Source organism: Desmodus rotundus, chromosome X, assembly GCF_022682495.2.
Source record: "Desmodus rotundus isolate HL8 chromosome X, HLdesRot8A.1, whole genome shotgun sequence".
In the NCBI taxonomy this organism is placed as follows: domain Eukaryota; kingdom Metazoa; phylum Chordata; class Mammalia; order Chiroptera; family Phyllostomidae; genus Desmodus; species Desmodus rotundus.
This window is the reverse complement of record NC_071400.1, coordinates 44,399,067-44,414,535: the sequence shown is the minus strand read 5'-3', so window position 1 is coordinate 44,414,535 and position 15,469 is coordinate 44,399,067. Positions and strand designations below refer to the sequence as shown.

At 38.6% G+C, this 15,469-nt stretch overlaps 1 protein-coding gene across 1 annotated transcript in view; it reads right to left on the bottom strand.

The window, feature by feature from the left end:
* The window catches only part of TBC1D8B (TBC1 domain family member 8B), a 94,656-nt gene that overhangs the window by 60,956 nt on the left and 18,231 nt on the right, over positions 1–15,469 (bottom strand). Inside the window, 3 exon segments of the mRNA XM_053916917.2 lie at positions 3,429–3,643; positions 4,362–4,512; positions 14,358–14,496. Coding sequence (XP_053772892.1) covers positions 3,429–3,643; positions 4,362–4,512; positions 14,358–14,496 — 505 coding nt within the window.

Sequence of the window (15,469 nt, the reverse complement as noted above, 5' to 3'; positions counted from 1 at the left end):
TGAATGAAAATGAACTCACAATAGTCCAAAACTTATGGGACACAGTGAAGGCAGTCCTGAGAGGGAAGTTCATAGTGATACAGGCCTAACTAAAAAGGATGGAAAATTTCAAACAACCTAACACTATACCTACAAGAACTGGAGGAACAACAAAAAACAAAGTCCAGAGCAATAGAAGGAAGGAAATAACGAAGAGCAGAATTAAATGACACAGAGACTAAAAGAACAATTCAAAGGATCAATAAATCCAGGAGCTGATTGTTTCAAAAGAGAAATTAAATTGACAAGCCTTTAACCAGACTCATCAAGAAAAAAAGAAAGAAGACCCAAATAAACAAAATTGGAAATGAAAGATGAGAGATTACAATTGATACCATAGAAATACAAAGGATTGTAAAACAGTACTACGGACACCTATATGCCAAGAAATTTGAAAACGTGGGTGAAATGGACAAATTTCTAGAAAAATATAATCTTACAGAACTGAATGAAGAAGCAGTAACACTGAATAGAGTGATTACAGCTGGTGAAATTGAAGTAGTAATCAGAAAACTCCCAGGACACAAAAGCCCGGACTGTACAGTTTCACAGAAGAATTTTACAAAACATTCAAGGAAGAGGGACCCTCTATCCTTCTGTCTATTCCAAAAAGTCCAAGAAGAGGGAAGACTCCCAAACTCTTTTCATGAGGCCAACATTATCCTAATTCCAAAACTGCATAAAGACTCAACAAAGAGAAAACTACTGGCTGATATTGCTGATGAATGTAGACAATAAAATCTCAACACAATATTGGCAAACCACATCCAGCAATACATTAAAAAGATCATACACCATGACCAAGTGGGATTCGTCCCAGGGATGCCAGGATGGTACAACATTTGCAAATCAATAAACATAATACATCACATGAAGATAATGAAATAAAAATCACGTGATCATATAGACATGCTGAAAAAGCATTTGATGAAGTACAGCACCCACTTATGATAAAAACATTCATCAAAGTGGGAGTAGAGGGAGCACTCCTCAACATAATAAAGGCCGTATACGAGAAACCTAGAGCTAACATCATACTCATATGCAAGTATGCTCAACACCACTAGCCACCACAGAGATTCAGATTAAAACCACAATGAAATATCATTTCACACCGGTCAGAGTAGCAATAATTAACAAATCAAAGAAGTGCTGGCGAGGATGTAGAGAAAATGGAACCCTCCTGGTGGGAATGCAGACTGGTGCAGCCACTGTGGTACACAGTATGGAATTTCCTCAAAAATTAAAAAGTGGAACTGCCTTTTGACCCAGTGATTCCACTGCTGGGTTTATACCCTAAGAATCCTGAAGCACCAATTCAAAAGAACCTATGTACCCCAATGTTCATAGCAGTGTTATTTATAATAGCCAAGTGCTAGGAAAAGTCTAAGTGCCCATCAGTAAATGAAGGGATAAAAAACTGTGAAATACTATGCAGCAGAAAGAAAGAAGGAACTCCTACCCTTTGTGACAACATGGATAGAACTGGAGAGTATTATGCTAAGTGAAACAAGCCAGGCAGCAAAAGACAAATGCCATATTATCTCACCTATAAGTGGAAACTAATTAATAAAACAAAGAAAGAAAAAAATAGAACGAGAGACATGGAAATAAGGAACAAACTAACAGTGACCAGAGGGGAGTGGTAGGTGGATAAAGGGGGTGAGAAGGGGAAAGATGTAGTCAAGGAACATGTATAAAGGAACCATGGACATGGACAACAGCATGGGGATGACTGTGGGATCAGGGGGTGAGCAGGGCAGGAGAGAGCAACAGGGGAAAATCGAGAAATTGGGACAAGTGTAACTGAACAATTTTTTTAAAAATAAATAAATAATTTTTTTAAAAAAGTAGCCCTATCTAGTGTGGCTCAGTGGATTGAGCTCCAGCCTGCAAACCAAAGGGTCACTGGTTCTGTTCTCAGTCAGGGCACATGCCTGGGTTACAGGCCAGGAGCATAATAGAGGCAACCATGCATTGATGTTTCTCTCCCTGTCTCTATCCTTCCCTTCCCCATGTCTAAACATAAATAAAATCTTTAAAAAATAAGAGACAATAAAAAATAATTGATTTCTAAAAACAAAATAAATGAAGAAGCAGAACAGTGTCTAACAGTAGATGACTGGATAAAACAGCAGTGGTTACATTTATACATGGAATACTACTTGGCCTTAAAAAACAAAAAAATTACTCTTTGTCACAGCAGGGATGGACCTGAAGAATATTATGCTAAGTGAAAGAATCTAGTCAGAGAAACACTAGTACTATATGATTAAATCTATATATGTAATTTAATGAACAAACTGAACTAACAAGCAAAATAGAGACAGAATCATAGATAAATAACAGGCTGACAGCTCTGGGGTGGAGTGGTTGGGGGGTAGAATGATTGAGCAAAAAGAAAAAGGACTCATGGACATTGACATCAGTGTGGTGATTGCGGAGTCAGGGTGTGTGTAGAGGTAGAAGAGGGGATGTGGGGATAAATAGTGATGGAAAAACTTTTTTTTAATTAATTTATTTTTATTCAGTTACAATTGTCTGCATTTTCTCCCCACCCCTCCACCCCACCCACTGGCTGGGGTGGGATGGAAAACTTTTAAAAAAAGAAACACAGTCATAGATACAAAGAACATACTAAGTAAAAGTTTTATATTTTGAGCTATTACTTGTTTAAAATTATTTGTGTTAGCAGTCTAGCGTACCCTAATAAATATGATGTGCTCCTAAATTTTTTCAATGGTTTTGTAAATGCTTATGAAATAACATTCAAACTCCTGACCTATCTCAGTCTACCTTACTGATTTTTTTCTCCAACTACTTTTCTTCACTCACCACATACTTATACCAAACACAAAAGGGTCATATCTACATTCCACATTTACCTTTATTTGTGTTTGTGTAGACTAATCCCTTCAAATGGAATGTTCTTTCATTTCATCTCCATACATCGAAAATTCATAATTTTCAAAATGGACAGATGCTACCTCTTCCATGAAGCCTTCTCTGATACCTACAGATAAAAATAATTTATCCCTATTTTAAATCATGATGGGACTTTATATTTCTCTAATAATTTGCCTCATTTGTTTTCCATCTATATATTTGAAGCAGAAGATCCTTATGTGATATAGTTTTAGCACTTAGTACAATATCTTTTATAGAGCAGGAATTCAATAAACATTGGTTAAATTTAAAAGAAAAATGAGTTAACAAAATGTCAGTCCTCTTAGTCAGTCCCACTATCATTCTACTTAGATTAAAAATACCCACTATTAATGTAGCCCAACCTCTGTTCTTATCACAATTTTCAAACTAGTAGAGTTGGATTTGATGTGATTTTTATCACTTGGAACATATACACAGTTGGGCTCAAAATAAAGTCATACCTGGCAGTATCCAATGTTGGGATTCCTGTATGTATAAGCAGTGAGTACCTGCCTCAGAGCAGATATGCCAGTGTCACTCTGGAAGGCTGGGTGCTCAGGTAGGGAGTGATGTAAATTGTGTTCAGTTTCTTCAGTAGCTAGGTTGCTAGTCCCTAAGGACTGCTCAACCACTTTAGCATAATAGCCAGGATTAGCAGCCATGTCATTAACAGCACCTGTAAAGACAATTGCATTAACATACAAAAGGAGAGCAATATAATAAAGTTATTACTTGCATATATATCGATACATGAAGAATTGGAATACTTTTTTAAAAATATTTTATTTATTTATTTTTGTAGAGAGGGGAAGGGAGGGAGAAAGAGAGGGACAGAAACATCGATGTGCGGTTGCCTTGTGCACCCCCTCCCACTGGGGACCTGGACTGCAACCCAGGCATGTGCCCTGAGTGGGAATCCAACCAGAAACCCTTTGGTTCACAGGCTGGCACTCAATCCACTGAGCCACATCAGCCAGGGCAAGAATTTTAATACTTGTGACTTTACCTTTATGTTCAGGTAATATCTAAGTAAAAACAAAAGAAAACAAAAAGCTTCACACTAAAATCTATAATATGAGGACACCAATCTTGTCCAACAGAAAAATATTTTCATGAATTGTTTTTCCCCTTAACTTTCCTTTGACACTAGAAATAGAGATCCACCCAACCATAGCTATAACTTGCTAATAAACTAATCTGTTTAGACATTGGACGTATGGATATATAGGTAAATATACATAATTAGTGCGCCCTATTTGATTAGTCTGGCCTCATGAGTAAGACTATGTATGCCCTAGCCACCTCTGCAATTATTTTTATATAGCTTAATGCATAACTCCTAGAAGTGGCACAATTAATTAATGTCTGTTAAATAAAACAAATGAATGTAATACCTGAAAAAAGGATCTAGAGCTCTCCTCTTAAGGCCTCTGGAATCCCTCTTATAACAAGTTCTCGAGTCTTTTTGGTCTGAAAAATGCTAACACTATGCCTACATTCTGCAAACAGGATTTTCCATGTCTCTTCCTTCATCTTTTCTTTCAACTATAATAAAAAAGCAACTAAACATGAGAAATTAACTTCTTTTAAATACTTGATAACTCTCTTCACCATGAAATCAAGAACACAGAAACTCAGAATCAGTATTCAGAGAAGCCAAAACTAGACTAGTCATAAAAGTTTTAAAATCCATGTGAACATAGTAACTTTAATTTACTATTTTAATTCTTACCTAAACTCATGCAAAATGGGAAAAGCATTACATTTAGGAGGTAATGCTTCAACTTTCTTTCCAAAACAACTTGATTTGGATTATTAGAAATCTATGCAGTTAAAACCCAATGTTCAACTTTCATCCTTTATCTTACTTTTTTTCCATTTTCCATGTTGTATTGCTTATGCTATTACAGATGTCCCATTTCCCTCCTTCCTACTCCTGCACGCAGGTGAACCCCCACTTTAACAGTCAATTCCCACACCATTGTCCATGTCTATGGGTCCTTCATGAATTTTCTTTACTAATCCCTTCACCTTCTTTCAATCAGTCCCCACGTTCCCGCTACCCTCTTACATCTGTCAGTCTGTTCCCTGATTCCATGCTTCTGGGCCTATTTTCCTCATTAGATCATTTTATAAGTAAAAGCATTTATTTGTCTGTTACAAACTGACTTATTTTACTTAGCATAATAGTCTCCATTTCTATCCATGTTGTCACAAAAAGTAGGAATTCCTTCTTTCATTCTGCTGCGTAGTAGTCCATTATGTAAATGTACCACAATTTTTTGATCCACTCATTTGCTAATGGGCACTTAGGTTGCTTCCAACACTGGACTATTGTAAATTGTGCTGCTATGAACATTGGGGTGCATAGGTTCTTTTGAAATGGTGTTTCAGGATCCTGAGGGTATAATCCCAGCAGCGGAATTAGCGGGTTAAAAGGCAGTTCCATTTTTAGTCTTTTGAGGAAATTCCGTACTGTTTTCCACAGTGGCTGCACCAGTCTGCATTCCCACCAACAGTGCACTAGGGTTCCCTTTTTCCACATCCTTACCAGCGCTTGTTGTTTGTTGATTTATTAATGATAGCCATTCTGACAGGTGTGAGGTGATATCTCATTGTGGTTTTAATCTGTATCTCTCTGATGGCTAGTGATGCTGAGCATCTTTTCATGTGTCTATTGACCATTAGTTACGTTGTCCTTGGAGAAGTGTCTATTCAGGCTCTTGCCCATTTTTTAAATTGGATTGTCTTCCTTCTGTTAAGTCATATAAGTTCTTCATATATTTTGGACATTAAATCCTTGTCCGATGTATTGTTGGCAAATATGTTCTCCCATATAGTCAGTTTGTTCCCTTATCCTTTTGTTAATAGCTTCTTTAGCTATGTAGAATCTTTTTAATTTGATGTAGTCCTACTTGTTTATTTCTATTTCCCTTGCCCTAGGATATATATCAGCAAAAATATTGCTGTGTGAGATATCTGAAATTTTAGGGCATATGTTTTCCAATAGGATTTTTTATGGAATCTTGACATATTTAAGTCTTTTATCAATTTTCAGCTTATTCTGGTGTATGGTGTGACTTGATGTTCTAGTTTCATTTCTTTGCATGTACCAGTCCATTTCTGACAATACAATTTATTGAAGAGACTATTATTCCATTATATGTTCATACCCCTTTTGCCAAACATTAATTAACCGTAAAGTATGGGTTTATTTCTGGGCTCTCTGTTATGTTGCACTGATCCACATGTCTGTTTTTATGCCATTACCAGACCATTTTGTTTACAGTAGCCTTGTAGTTTAGCTTGATATCAGGCATTGTGTTCCCTCCACCTTTGTTCATCTTTCTCATGTTTGCTGAGGTTATTTGGGTTCCTTTTTGGTTCTGTATAAATTTTTGAAATAATTCTCTAGGTCTGTGAGTGATGCTATTGGTATTTTAATAGGAATTGTGTTGAATCTATAGATTTCTTTGGCTAGTATGGACACTTTAATGATGTTAATTCTTCCAATAAATGAACAGGGTATATATGCTTCTCTTTATTTCTATCTTCCTCAACTTCTTTCTTCAGTATTCTATAATTTTCTGAGCATAGGTCTTTTACCTCCTTGTTTAAATTTACTCCTAAGTACTGTTGTTGTTGCTAGAGTAAATGGGACTTTTTTTCTTAGATTCTTTCTGATAGGTCATTGTTGGTGTACAAAAATGCCATCTATTTCTGAATATGGACTTTGTATCCAGCTATTTTGCTGAATTCACTTGTTAGGTTGAGTAGGTTTTTGGCGGAGCCTATAGGGTTTTCTATGTACACTATCATGCCTGCAAACAATGAGTTTTACTTCCTCCTTTCCATTTGCATGCCTTTTACTCTTTCTCATCTAGTACTTCCAGTACTGAATAGGAGTGGTGAGAGTAGACATACTTGTCTTCTTGCAGATCATAAGGGAAACTTAGTTTTTGCTCACTGAGTGGGATGTTGGCAGTACATTTTTTGTATACTGACTTTAGTATGTTGAGGTATGCTCACTCTATTCCCACTTTGCTGTTTTTATCATAAATGGCTCTTGGATTTTATCAAATGCTTTTTCTGCATCTATTGATATGATCATTTGATTTTTGTCTTTCATTTTATGTGATGTATTATGTTTATTGATTTGATAATATTGTAACATCTTTGCACCTCCAGAATAAATCCTACTTGAACATGGTGTATGATCTTTTTAATGTACTGCTGGATTCAGTTTGCTAGTACTTTGTTGAGGATTTTAACATCTATGTTCATCAGATATATTGGCCTGTAGTTTTCTTTGTTGTGTCTTTACCTGGTTTTGGTTTTAGAATAATACTGGGCTCGTACTAAGAGTTTGGGAGTCTTTCCTCTTCTTGATTTTTTTTTTTTGAATAACTTGAAAGGATAGGTGTTAGTTCTTTGAATGTTTGTTAAAATTCACTTGTGAACCCATCTGGTCCATGGCTTTTCTGTGCTGGGTGGTTTTTTTTTTTGATTACTGCTTCAATTTCGCTAGTTGTTATCAGTCTATTTGTTTTGTGCTTCTTCATTCAGTTTTGGAAGATTGTATGTGTCTAGAAATATATCAGTTCTGCCCAGGTTTTCCAATTTCTTGGTATAAAGTCATAATTTCTTACAATCTGTATTTCTGTGGTATTAGTTGTTAATACTCCTTTTTCACTTATGATTTTATTTATTTGGGACCTCCCTCTTTCTTGTCCTTGATCCTGGTTAAAGGTTTGTTGATTTTGTTTATCTTTTCAAAGAACTAGCCACTGGATTCATTGATCCTTTGAATTGTGTGTGTGTGTATGTATGTATGTGTATACATACATACATACATACATATATGATTTCTATGTCATTTAATTCTGCTCTGATCTTGATTATTTCCTTCCTTCTGCTGACTCTGTTGTTGTTCCTCTATTTGTTTTACATGTAGGGTAAAGGTGTTTATTTGAGATTTCTCAATGTTCTTTGGGTAGGCCTGTATTGCTATGAAATCTCAGGACTGTCTTTGCTGTATCCCATAGGTTTTGGTCTGTTGCGTGTTCATTTTCATTTGTTTCCAGAAACTTTTTAAAATTTCTTCCTTGATGTCATTGTTAACCCATTCATTGTTTAATAACATGTTATTCAGTCTCCATGAATTTGACTGTTTTTGAGGTTTTTCCTTGAGGTTGCTTTCTAGGTTCAAGCCATTGTGATCTAAGAAAATGCTTGACATTATTTCAATTTTCTTGAATTTGTTGAGACTTGTTTTGTGTCCTATCATGTGGTCTATCTTTGAAAATGGTTCATGTGTGTTTGAGATGAATGTATATTTTGCTTCTTTGGAGTGAAATCTGTAAATATCAATTAAGTCCATTTAATCTGATGTGTTGTTTAATGCTTTTATATCCTTATTAAGTGTTGTGCGGAAGACCTGTTCATTGTTGACAGTTGGGTGTTAAAATGCCCTAAAATGACTGTATTGCTATCTATCTCTTTCTTAAAGTCCTCCAAGATTTTCTTTATATATTTAGGTCCTACGCTATTGGGTACATATGTTTACAAGTTACATCATAGTGTTGGACTACTCTCTTAAGTATTTTGTAGTGACCTTCTTTCTCTCTTGTTCAGGCCTTTGTTTTGAAATCTTTTTTGTCTGATATAAGTATTGCTACCCCAGGTTGCTTTTTCTTGTTCATTTACTAGGAATATGTTTTCCATCCCTTCACTTTCAGCCTATATGTATCTTTTGTTCTGAGGTGGGTCTCTTGTAGTCCACATATAGGCAGGTTGTGTTTCCTTATCCATTCAGATACCCTATGTCTTTTGATTGGAACATTTGATCCATTTACACTTAAGGTTATTATTGATAGGTACTTATTGTCTTTTTTTTTTTTTTGCCTTTGTACCTGTGTTCTTCTATTTTTTCATCTTCTTAAAGTAGTCCCTATAGCATCTTTTGCAATGCTGACTTGGTGGAGATGTACTCTTTTTAACCTTCTTTTATCTGGGAAGCTCTTTATTTCGCCTTCCATTTTATTTTTTTAAATATATTTATTGATTATGCTATTACAGTTGTCCCATTTCCCCCCCCTCACTCCACTCCATTCTGCCCACCCCCTCCCTCCCACATTCCCCCCCTATAGTTCATGTCCATGGCTCATACTTATAAGTTCTTTGGCTTCTACATTTCCTACACTATTCTTACCCTCCCCCTGTCTAGTTTCCACCTATCATTTATGCTATTTATTCTCTGTACCTTTCCCCCCCTCACCCCCTCCCAATCCCCTATTGATAACCCTCCATGTGACCTCCATTTCTGTGGTTCTGTTTCTGTTCTAGTTGTTTGCTTAGTTTTCTTTTGTTTTGGTTTTAGGTGTGTTTGTTAATAACTGTGAGTTTGCTGATATTTTTACTGTTCATATTTTTTATCTTCTTTTTCTTAGATAAGTCCCTTTAACATTTCATATAATAATGGCTTGGTGATGATGAACTCCTTTAACTTGACCTTATCTGAGAAGCACTTTATCTTTCCTTCCATTCTAAATGATAGCTTTGCTGGATACAGTAATCTTGGATGTAGGCCCTTACCTTTCATGACTTGGAATACTTCTTGCCAGTCCCTTCTTGCCTGTAAGGTCTCTTTTGAGAAATCAGCTGACAGTCTTATGGGAACCCCTTTTAGGTAACGGCGTCCTTTTCTTTTGCTGCTTCTAAGATTCTCTCCTTATTTTTAATCTTGGGTAATGTAATTATGATGTGCCTGGGTGTGTTCCTCCTTGGGTCCAGCTTCTTTGGGACTCTCTGAGCTTCCTGGACTTCCTGGAAGTCTATTTCCTTTGCCAGACTGGGGAAGTTCTCCTTCATTATTTGTTCAAATAAGTTTTCAATTTTTTTGTTCTTCCCCTTCTCCTTCTGGCACCCCTATAATTCAGATGTTGGAACGTTTCAAGATGTCCTGGAGGTTCCTAAGCCTCTCCTCATTTTTCCAAATTCTTGTTTCTTCATTCTTTTCTGGTTGGATGTTTCTTTCTTCCTTCTGGTCCACACCGTTGATTTGAGTCCCAGTTTCTTTCGCATCACTATTGGTTCCCTGTACATTTTCCTTTGTTTCTCTTAGCATAGGCTTCATTTTTTCATCTAGTTTTTGACCAAATTCAACCAATTCTGTGAGCGTCTTAATAACCAGTGTTTTGAACTGTGCATCCGATAGGTTGGCTATCTCTTCGTCGCTTAGTTGTATTTTTTCTGTAGCTTTGAAGTGTTCTGTCATGTGGGCCATTGTTTTTTTTGTCTTGGCACATCTGTTACTTAAAGGGGCAGAGCCTTAGGTGTTCTTGGGGTGGGGCAGGGTAACGCTGGTGGCTGCACTGTGAAGCTGTACATGGGGGAGGGGCCGAGAGGGAGCAATGGCGCCCGCTCCACAGGATTGCTGTCACTCCCTCCACTACACACAATCAAATTGGGCCCTTCTGGTGCTGGTTCCTGAGTGGGTGGGCTTGTGCATGCTCTAGGCCCCTGTGGGTCTCTCCAACGACCTCTCTTGTGAGGCTGGCAGTCTCTCCCGCTGCCGCCCCTACCCTCACGGGCATTTTCACTCAGAGGTTTGAGGCTTCATTTCCCTGCGCTGGAGCCCTGGGTTGCTTGGTCTGCTTTGCTCCCTGCCATTTGTCCGGTTTATCTGTGCACGAATGTGGGGCCACGGGGTGCTACCCGTCGGTCTGCCTGCCCCGTTCTCCACCACTCTGAGTCCAGCCCTCTTGGTTTATCTGCGCGAATGTGGGGCCACATGGTCTGCTAGTGGTCAGACTGCCTGCCCTGTTGGTCCCACACTCGGCCAGTCTCGGTCCCGCCACGGCCACGCAAGTCCTCTCCGCCCCGGCTGCCCGTCTCCATCCCTCCTACTGGTCTGGATGAATGTTTATTTTCTATTTTCTTGGTGTCAGACTTCCTTGCCATTCAATTTTCTGTCAGTTCTGGTTGTGCGAGGAGGCACAGTGTCGCCTTCCATTTTAAATGAGAGCTTTGCTGGATACTGTAGTCTTGGTTGCAAGTCCTTGCTTTTCATCAGTTGGAACATACCCTCCCCTTCTGGCTTGTAGTGTTTCTTTTAAAATTGGCTGATAGTTACTAGCTGTTCCTCACTTGCTGCCTTTATATTACTCTCTTTGTCTTTAAATTTTTCCAGAACACACAGCTATTGCAATGTGTCCTGACATGGGCTTATTTGGGTTCATCTTGATTGGGACCCTCTGTATTTCCTGAACTTGAATGATTTCTTCTCTCACCAAGTTAGAGAAGTTTTCTCTCATTTTTTTTCAAACAGGTTTTCCAACACTTGCTCCTTATGTTCTTGTTCTGGTATCCCAATGAAGCAAGTATTGTTAGGTTTCACGTTGTACCAAAGCTCTCTTAAATTATCCATGTTCTTTTTTTCTTTTTGCTCTGACTGGGTGTTTTTATCTTCCTTGTCTTCCATCTCACTGATTCAATCCACTGCTTCATCTATCCTGCTTTTATTTCCTTCTAGTGGGCTCTTCATTTCAGTTATTGCATTCTTCTTCACTTTCTACTGATTCTTATTCAAGGTTTATGTGTCCTTTTTCTTGCTGATGTCGTTCCCACTAAGTTCCCTGTAGTTTTCACTGAGTTCCTTAAGCATCCTTATAACCACTAGTTTGAACTCTATATCTGATAAATTGCTTGCCTTGATTTCACTTAGCTCCTTTTCTGGACATTCTTCCTTTTATTTCTTTTGGGGTTTGTTTCTTTGTCTTTCCATTTTAGTTGTCTCTTTGTGTTTGTTTCTATGTATTAGATTGATTTACTTTGACTCTCTGTCTTCTGGAGTGACCTTGTGTGTTAGGAGTCATGTGGAACACAGTGGTACAGACTCCTTGATCTTCTGATTTAGATACTCCAGGAATGTCTTTTGTGTGGGTTATGTGGACGTCCTGTTTTATTTGGGTCCTGATTGTTATTGGCCCATTCAATGGTGGGAACTCCTCTTTGGCTTGCCAAGGGGATCAACTCTCATCACATGTTGTATACTGCTGCATAGGTACTGGTAGAACAAAGCAAAACAACACAAAAGCAACATAAAAAAAGCAACTCCACCAACCACAACAGCAATATCAATGATAAGAGAGCAAAGAATAATAAAACTGGGAAGAGAAGTGGAATGGTAGAGAAAGGAGAAAAGGGAAAATATATGAAAAGACAAAAGGAAGGAACAGTAATTATTAGAGAGAGGAAAAGGGAAGTTAACTAATAAAAGTAATGAATTGAAAGAGGAGAATGAGGAAAAGGAACACAGAAAAAGTAACAAAAATAATAAAAGGAGAGAAGAAGAGAATAATGGAGTAATCAAAGATAACAGAAGACTAGGAGATATGAAAGAAAAATTAGAGCACCAAAAATAAAAGAAAAAACAGATAAAAAGTAATAAAAGGGTTATGATAACAAAAAATAGTGAAAATAATGAAAAAAGTACAAAGAGAATTCTTCTCAGTAGAGTTTAGATCTTGCCTCTGGTTTCTCCCTTTGGATACCACTCTGATGTCTGAGTCTGGTGTAAACCAACATCAGGTGCTGTCCATGTCTCGTCCTTCACAGCCTTTTCAAAGTTGCAAGTGATCTATAGTTTGTGGCTCATTCCTCTGGCCTTGGCTGCTCCCAGGGTGGGCCAACATGCTCTGCAAATCTGGCTTTTATCAGCACTGGACCCCAGGGTGTGTCATTAAACACCCCAAGTAATTGCAGGATCCCCTTCTGTCTGTCTCACTGGTCTCCTGTCAGCTAGTCACAGACCCAACTATTTCTGAGAGGGCTTCTGGTGGAAATAGGGAGCTGCATTTCCTGGATCTCCTGTGGCAGGTGTCTTTCAGACTTCAGGGCAGAAGATGAGTGTGTTTCCCCATCTCTAAGGCACTAATTTGAGTCTGTCCAGGATTATTTCCCTGTACTCAGCAGGATGGGGCCACCAGTAGGCCTCCAAAGCCCACATTTTGGGTCTGCCAGATGCCAAGAGGGTGTTTCTGTGGCTCTCCCATGAGAAGGAAGCACTAGTAGTCTGTTACCCAGTAAAGTGTATGGACTGGCTACGCCTTACAACCTGTCTCTAACAGACCCCTTAGCATATTTAGGTTGCTGTTTCCTCAGGAAGGGTTAAGGTGCAAGATGGGAGAAAATAAAGAAAAAGAAAAAATATAACCCCAAGACAGAGTAAAACTGAAAAAAGAACAAAAAAGGTTAGTGTAGAGCCAACAGGATTTAAGAGGGTGTGGTGAGGGGAATTACAGGTTGGGGGGAGCGGTGTCCCAAAGGGTAAGTTAATTGATTTTCCCCTGGGAGGGGCTAGCTCTTCTTAAGAAAGATGGCTGCTGTGGAGCCCATGTGTATTCCCACCCCAAACACCCCACAGCTGGGTCCAAGTTTCTCCTCAGTGCCTCGCATTCCAGATTCTCCTTATGCAACTCCAGTCTGCACCACCCTCCCTTTTCTGGGGCCAAGGTGAGTAGCTGCAAAAACAAAACTTATGTTTTGCCCCTTTAAGAAAAAGAAAATATGGTGGGCTTGTCTCCAGTGGTTTTCATCTCTCCACAGTAGAGAGAGCCCCCGTAGTGCAGACTCCTTGATCTCCTGATTTGGATACTCTAGGAATGTCCTTTGTGTGGGTTAAGTGGACTTTCGTGTTATATTTGGGTCCTGATTGTCACTGGCCTGTTCATTGGTGGCTAAGGGACTCAATCCCTTCCAGTTGGCTAAGGGGCTCAATCCCTACCATGTGTGCCTCTGGCTTAAGAGGGCTTCTAAGTGTGGTTTAGAACCATAGTCAGGGCACGCACAAGATAACCTATCGAAGTTTCTTTCTCACACTGACACCTCCCTCTTCCTCTCCCAAAGCAACAGAATATATCCTGTATGCATCATCTTTGTTCAAGCCTTGTATCATCCTAATGTGGTGAAGGAAGGGAGGGAAGAGTCCAGCAGCAAAACTATAACATGGGGCAATGGCAGGGGTGCTCGCACCACTCCCTCCAGTGGTTCTCAGCCCTGAGATCCCATTGCTGCACTCCGGCCAGGGCCTCCACAGCCATCACTGCCCTGCCCACCTCTCTCTGTTCCCCCGGAGCTCTGCACTACATGAACTACATGGCTGATGTGAAGCCTCCTCATTCAGACAGGCAATTTTTTCATCTTTTATCTTAACTAATGATAATAGTCCTTTCGTGTAATGGAATCAAACAAGTCACACAGCACTACTTTCTTGAAAACTGTTCAAGCCTCAAAAGAGTATTCAGCTGTAGTGCTTCTAGTCTGCTCTATGATTTTTTATTTTTGATCAACTCTTTCAGTCCATAGATTTAAATATTTTGTGTCCTTGCCATTTTGGAATTAAGAGTCTCCATATTCTGAGAGTGATATACCATCATTAAGGCTTTGGTGTTCATGGTTTCACCGCATTCTCTCTGACATGTCAAAGATTGTGCCTCAATATTACCAGATGGGTCTATAGAATCAGAACTACAGGAAACTGAAAAAGAATGTAACTGCCCCAAATGTATGCTCAAAAGTTTCTGAAAAAAGAATAAGTGATAATATTTTATCTCTTATAAACTACAATTATATGTATAACAAATATTATTAAAAGCAATGTCTCAAGTAGACAGGGGGACATTGTTTTTCTATCAAAATGAGAGATAACAACAAATCAATGTTTGTAATAGAAAACTCAGGACCTAAGTGATCCTGTACTCCTACAAAAGCAATAAAATATTGGCAAAACATTGGGAAAAAAAGAAAACATAGGAAATTAACCAAAAGCACAGAACAAACTGAAAAACATCTGTTCAAGTAAAACTAATGAATCTCAACAAGAACACCACAATCTGTGAAGTTTTAACTTAAGTCTATTCCCATCTGCCACTCTCCCAAGCTCAGAGGTGTGGTAGCCATGAAAGCCAGTATTATCATAGCCAAGGATCCTTCGGAACTTCACTAAAATCCCCATTCCTAACATACAGTCAATATTTTGACCAGACTAGTAGTTACCTGGAAAATCTCTATTACCAGGGTGTTATCATTTGATTTATCCAAGGCTCAGCACTCTGAAAAAAATCCCTTCCCCACTGCATTAGAGAAAAACCACAGCAATCTGCTAATAGCATCACAGCTTCCTAAGGCAAATTATGTATGGAAGAAACAAGAGCCTGGCTAAAAACATAAAAGAAGTCCTGGAGAAGTAGATGGCCATAGGGAACCTGGAAAGGTTCCTACATATTCTTGGGCACCTAAATGTATGCATGCATCTGCAGGGCTATGAACCTGCCCAGGAAAAAAAAAAGAGACAGGAAAAAGAACCAGTCACTCAATTCTGACTTTGGTAATAAGACCTAAAAGCTAAGGCTGATTTATAAACTGCCAGAAGTTTGAGGGTATACCTCACACAAAGATCCCCTTGGCAAAAGGTGGAAAATTTATTGGTTTAAGGCATTTA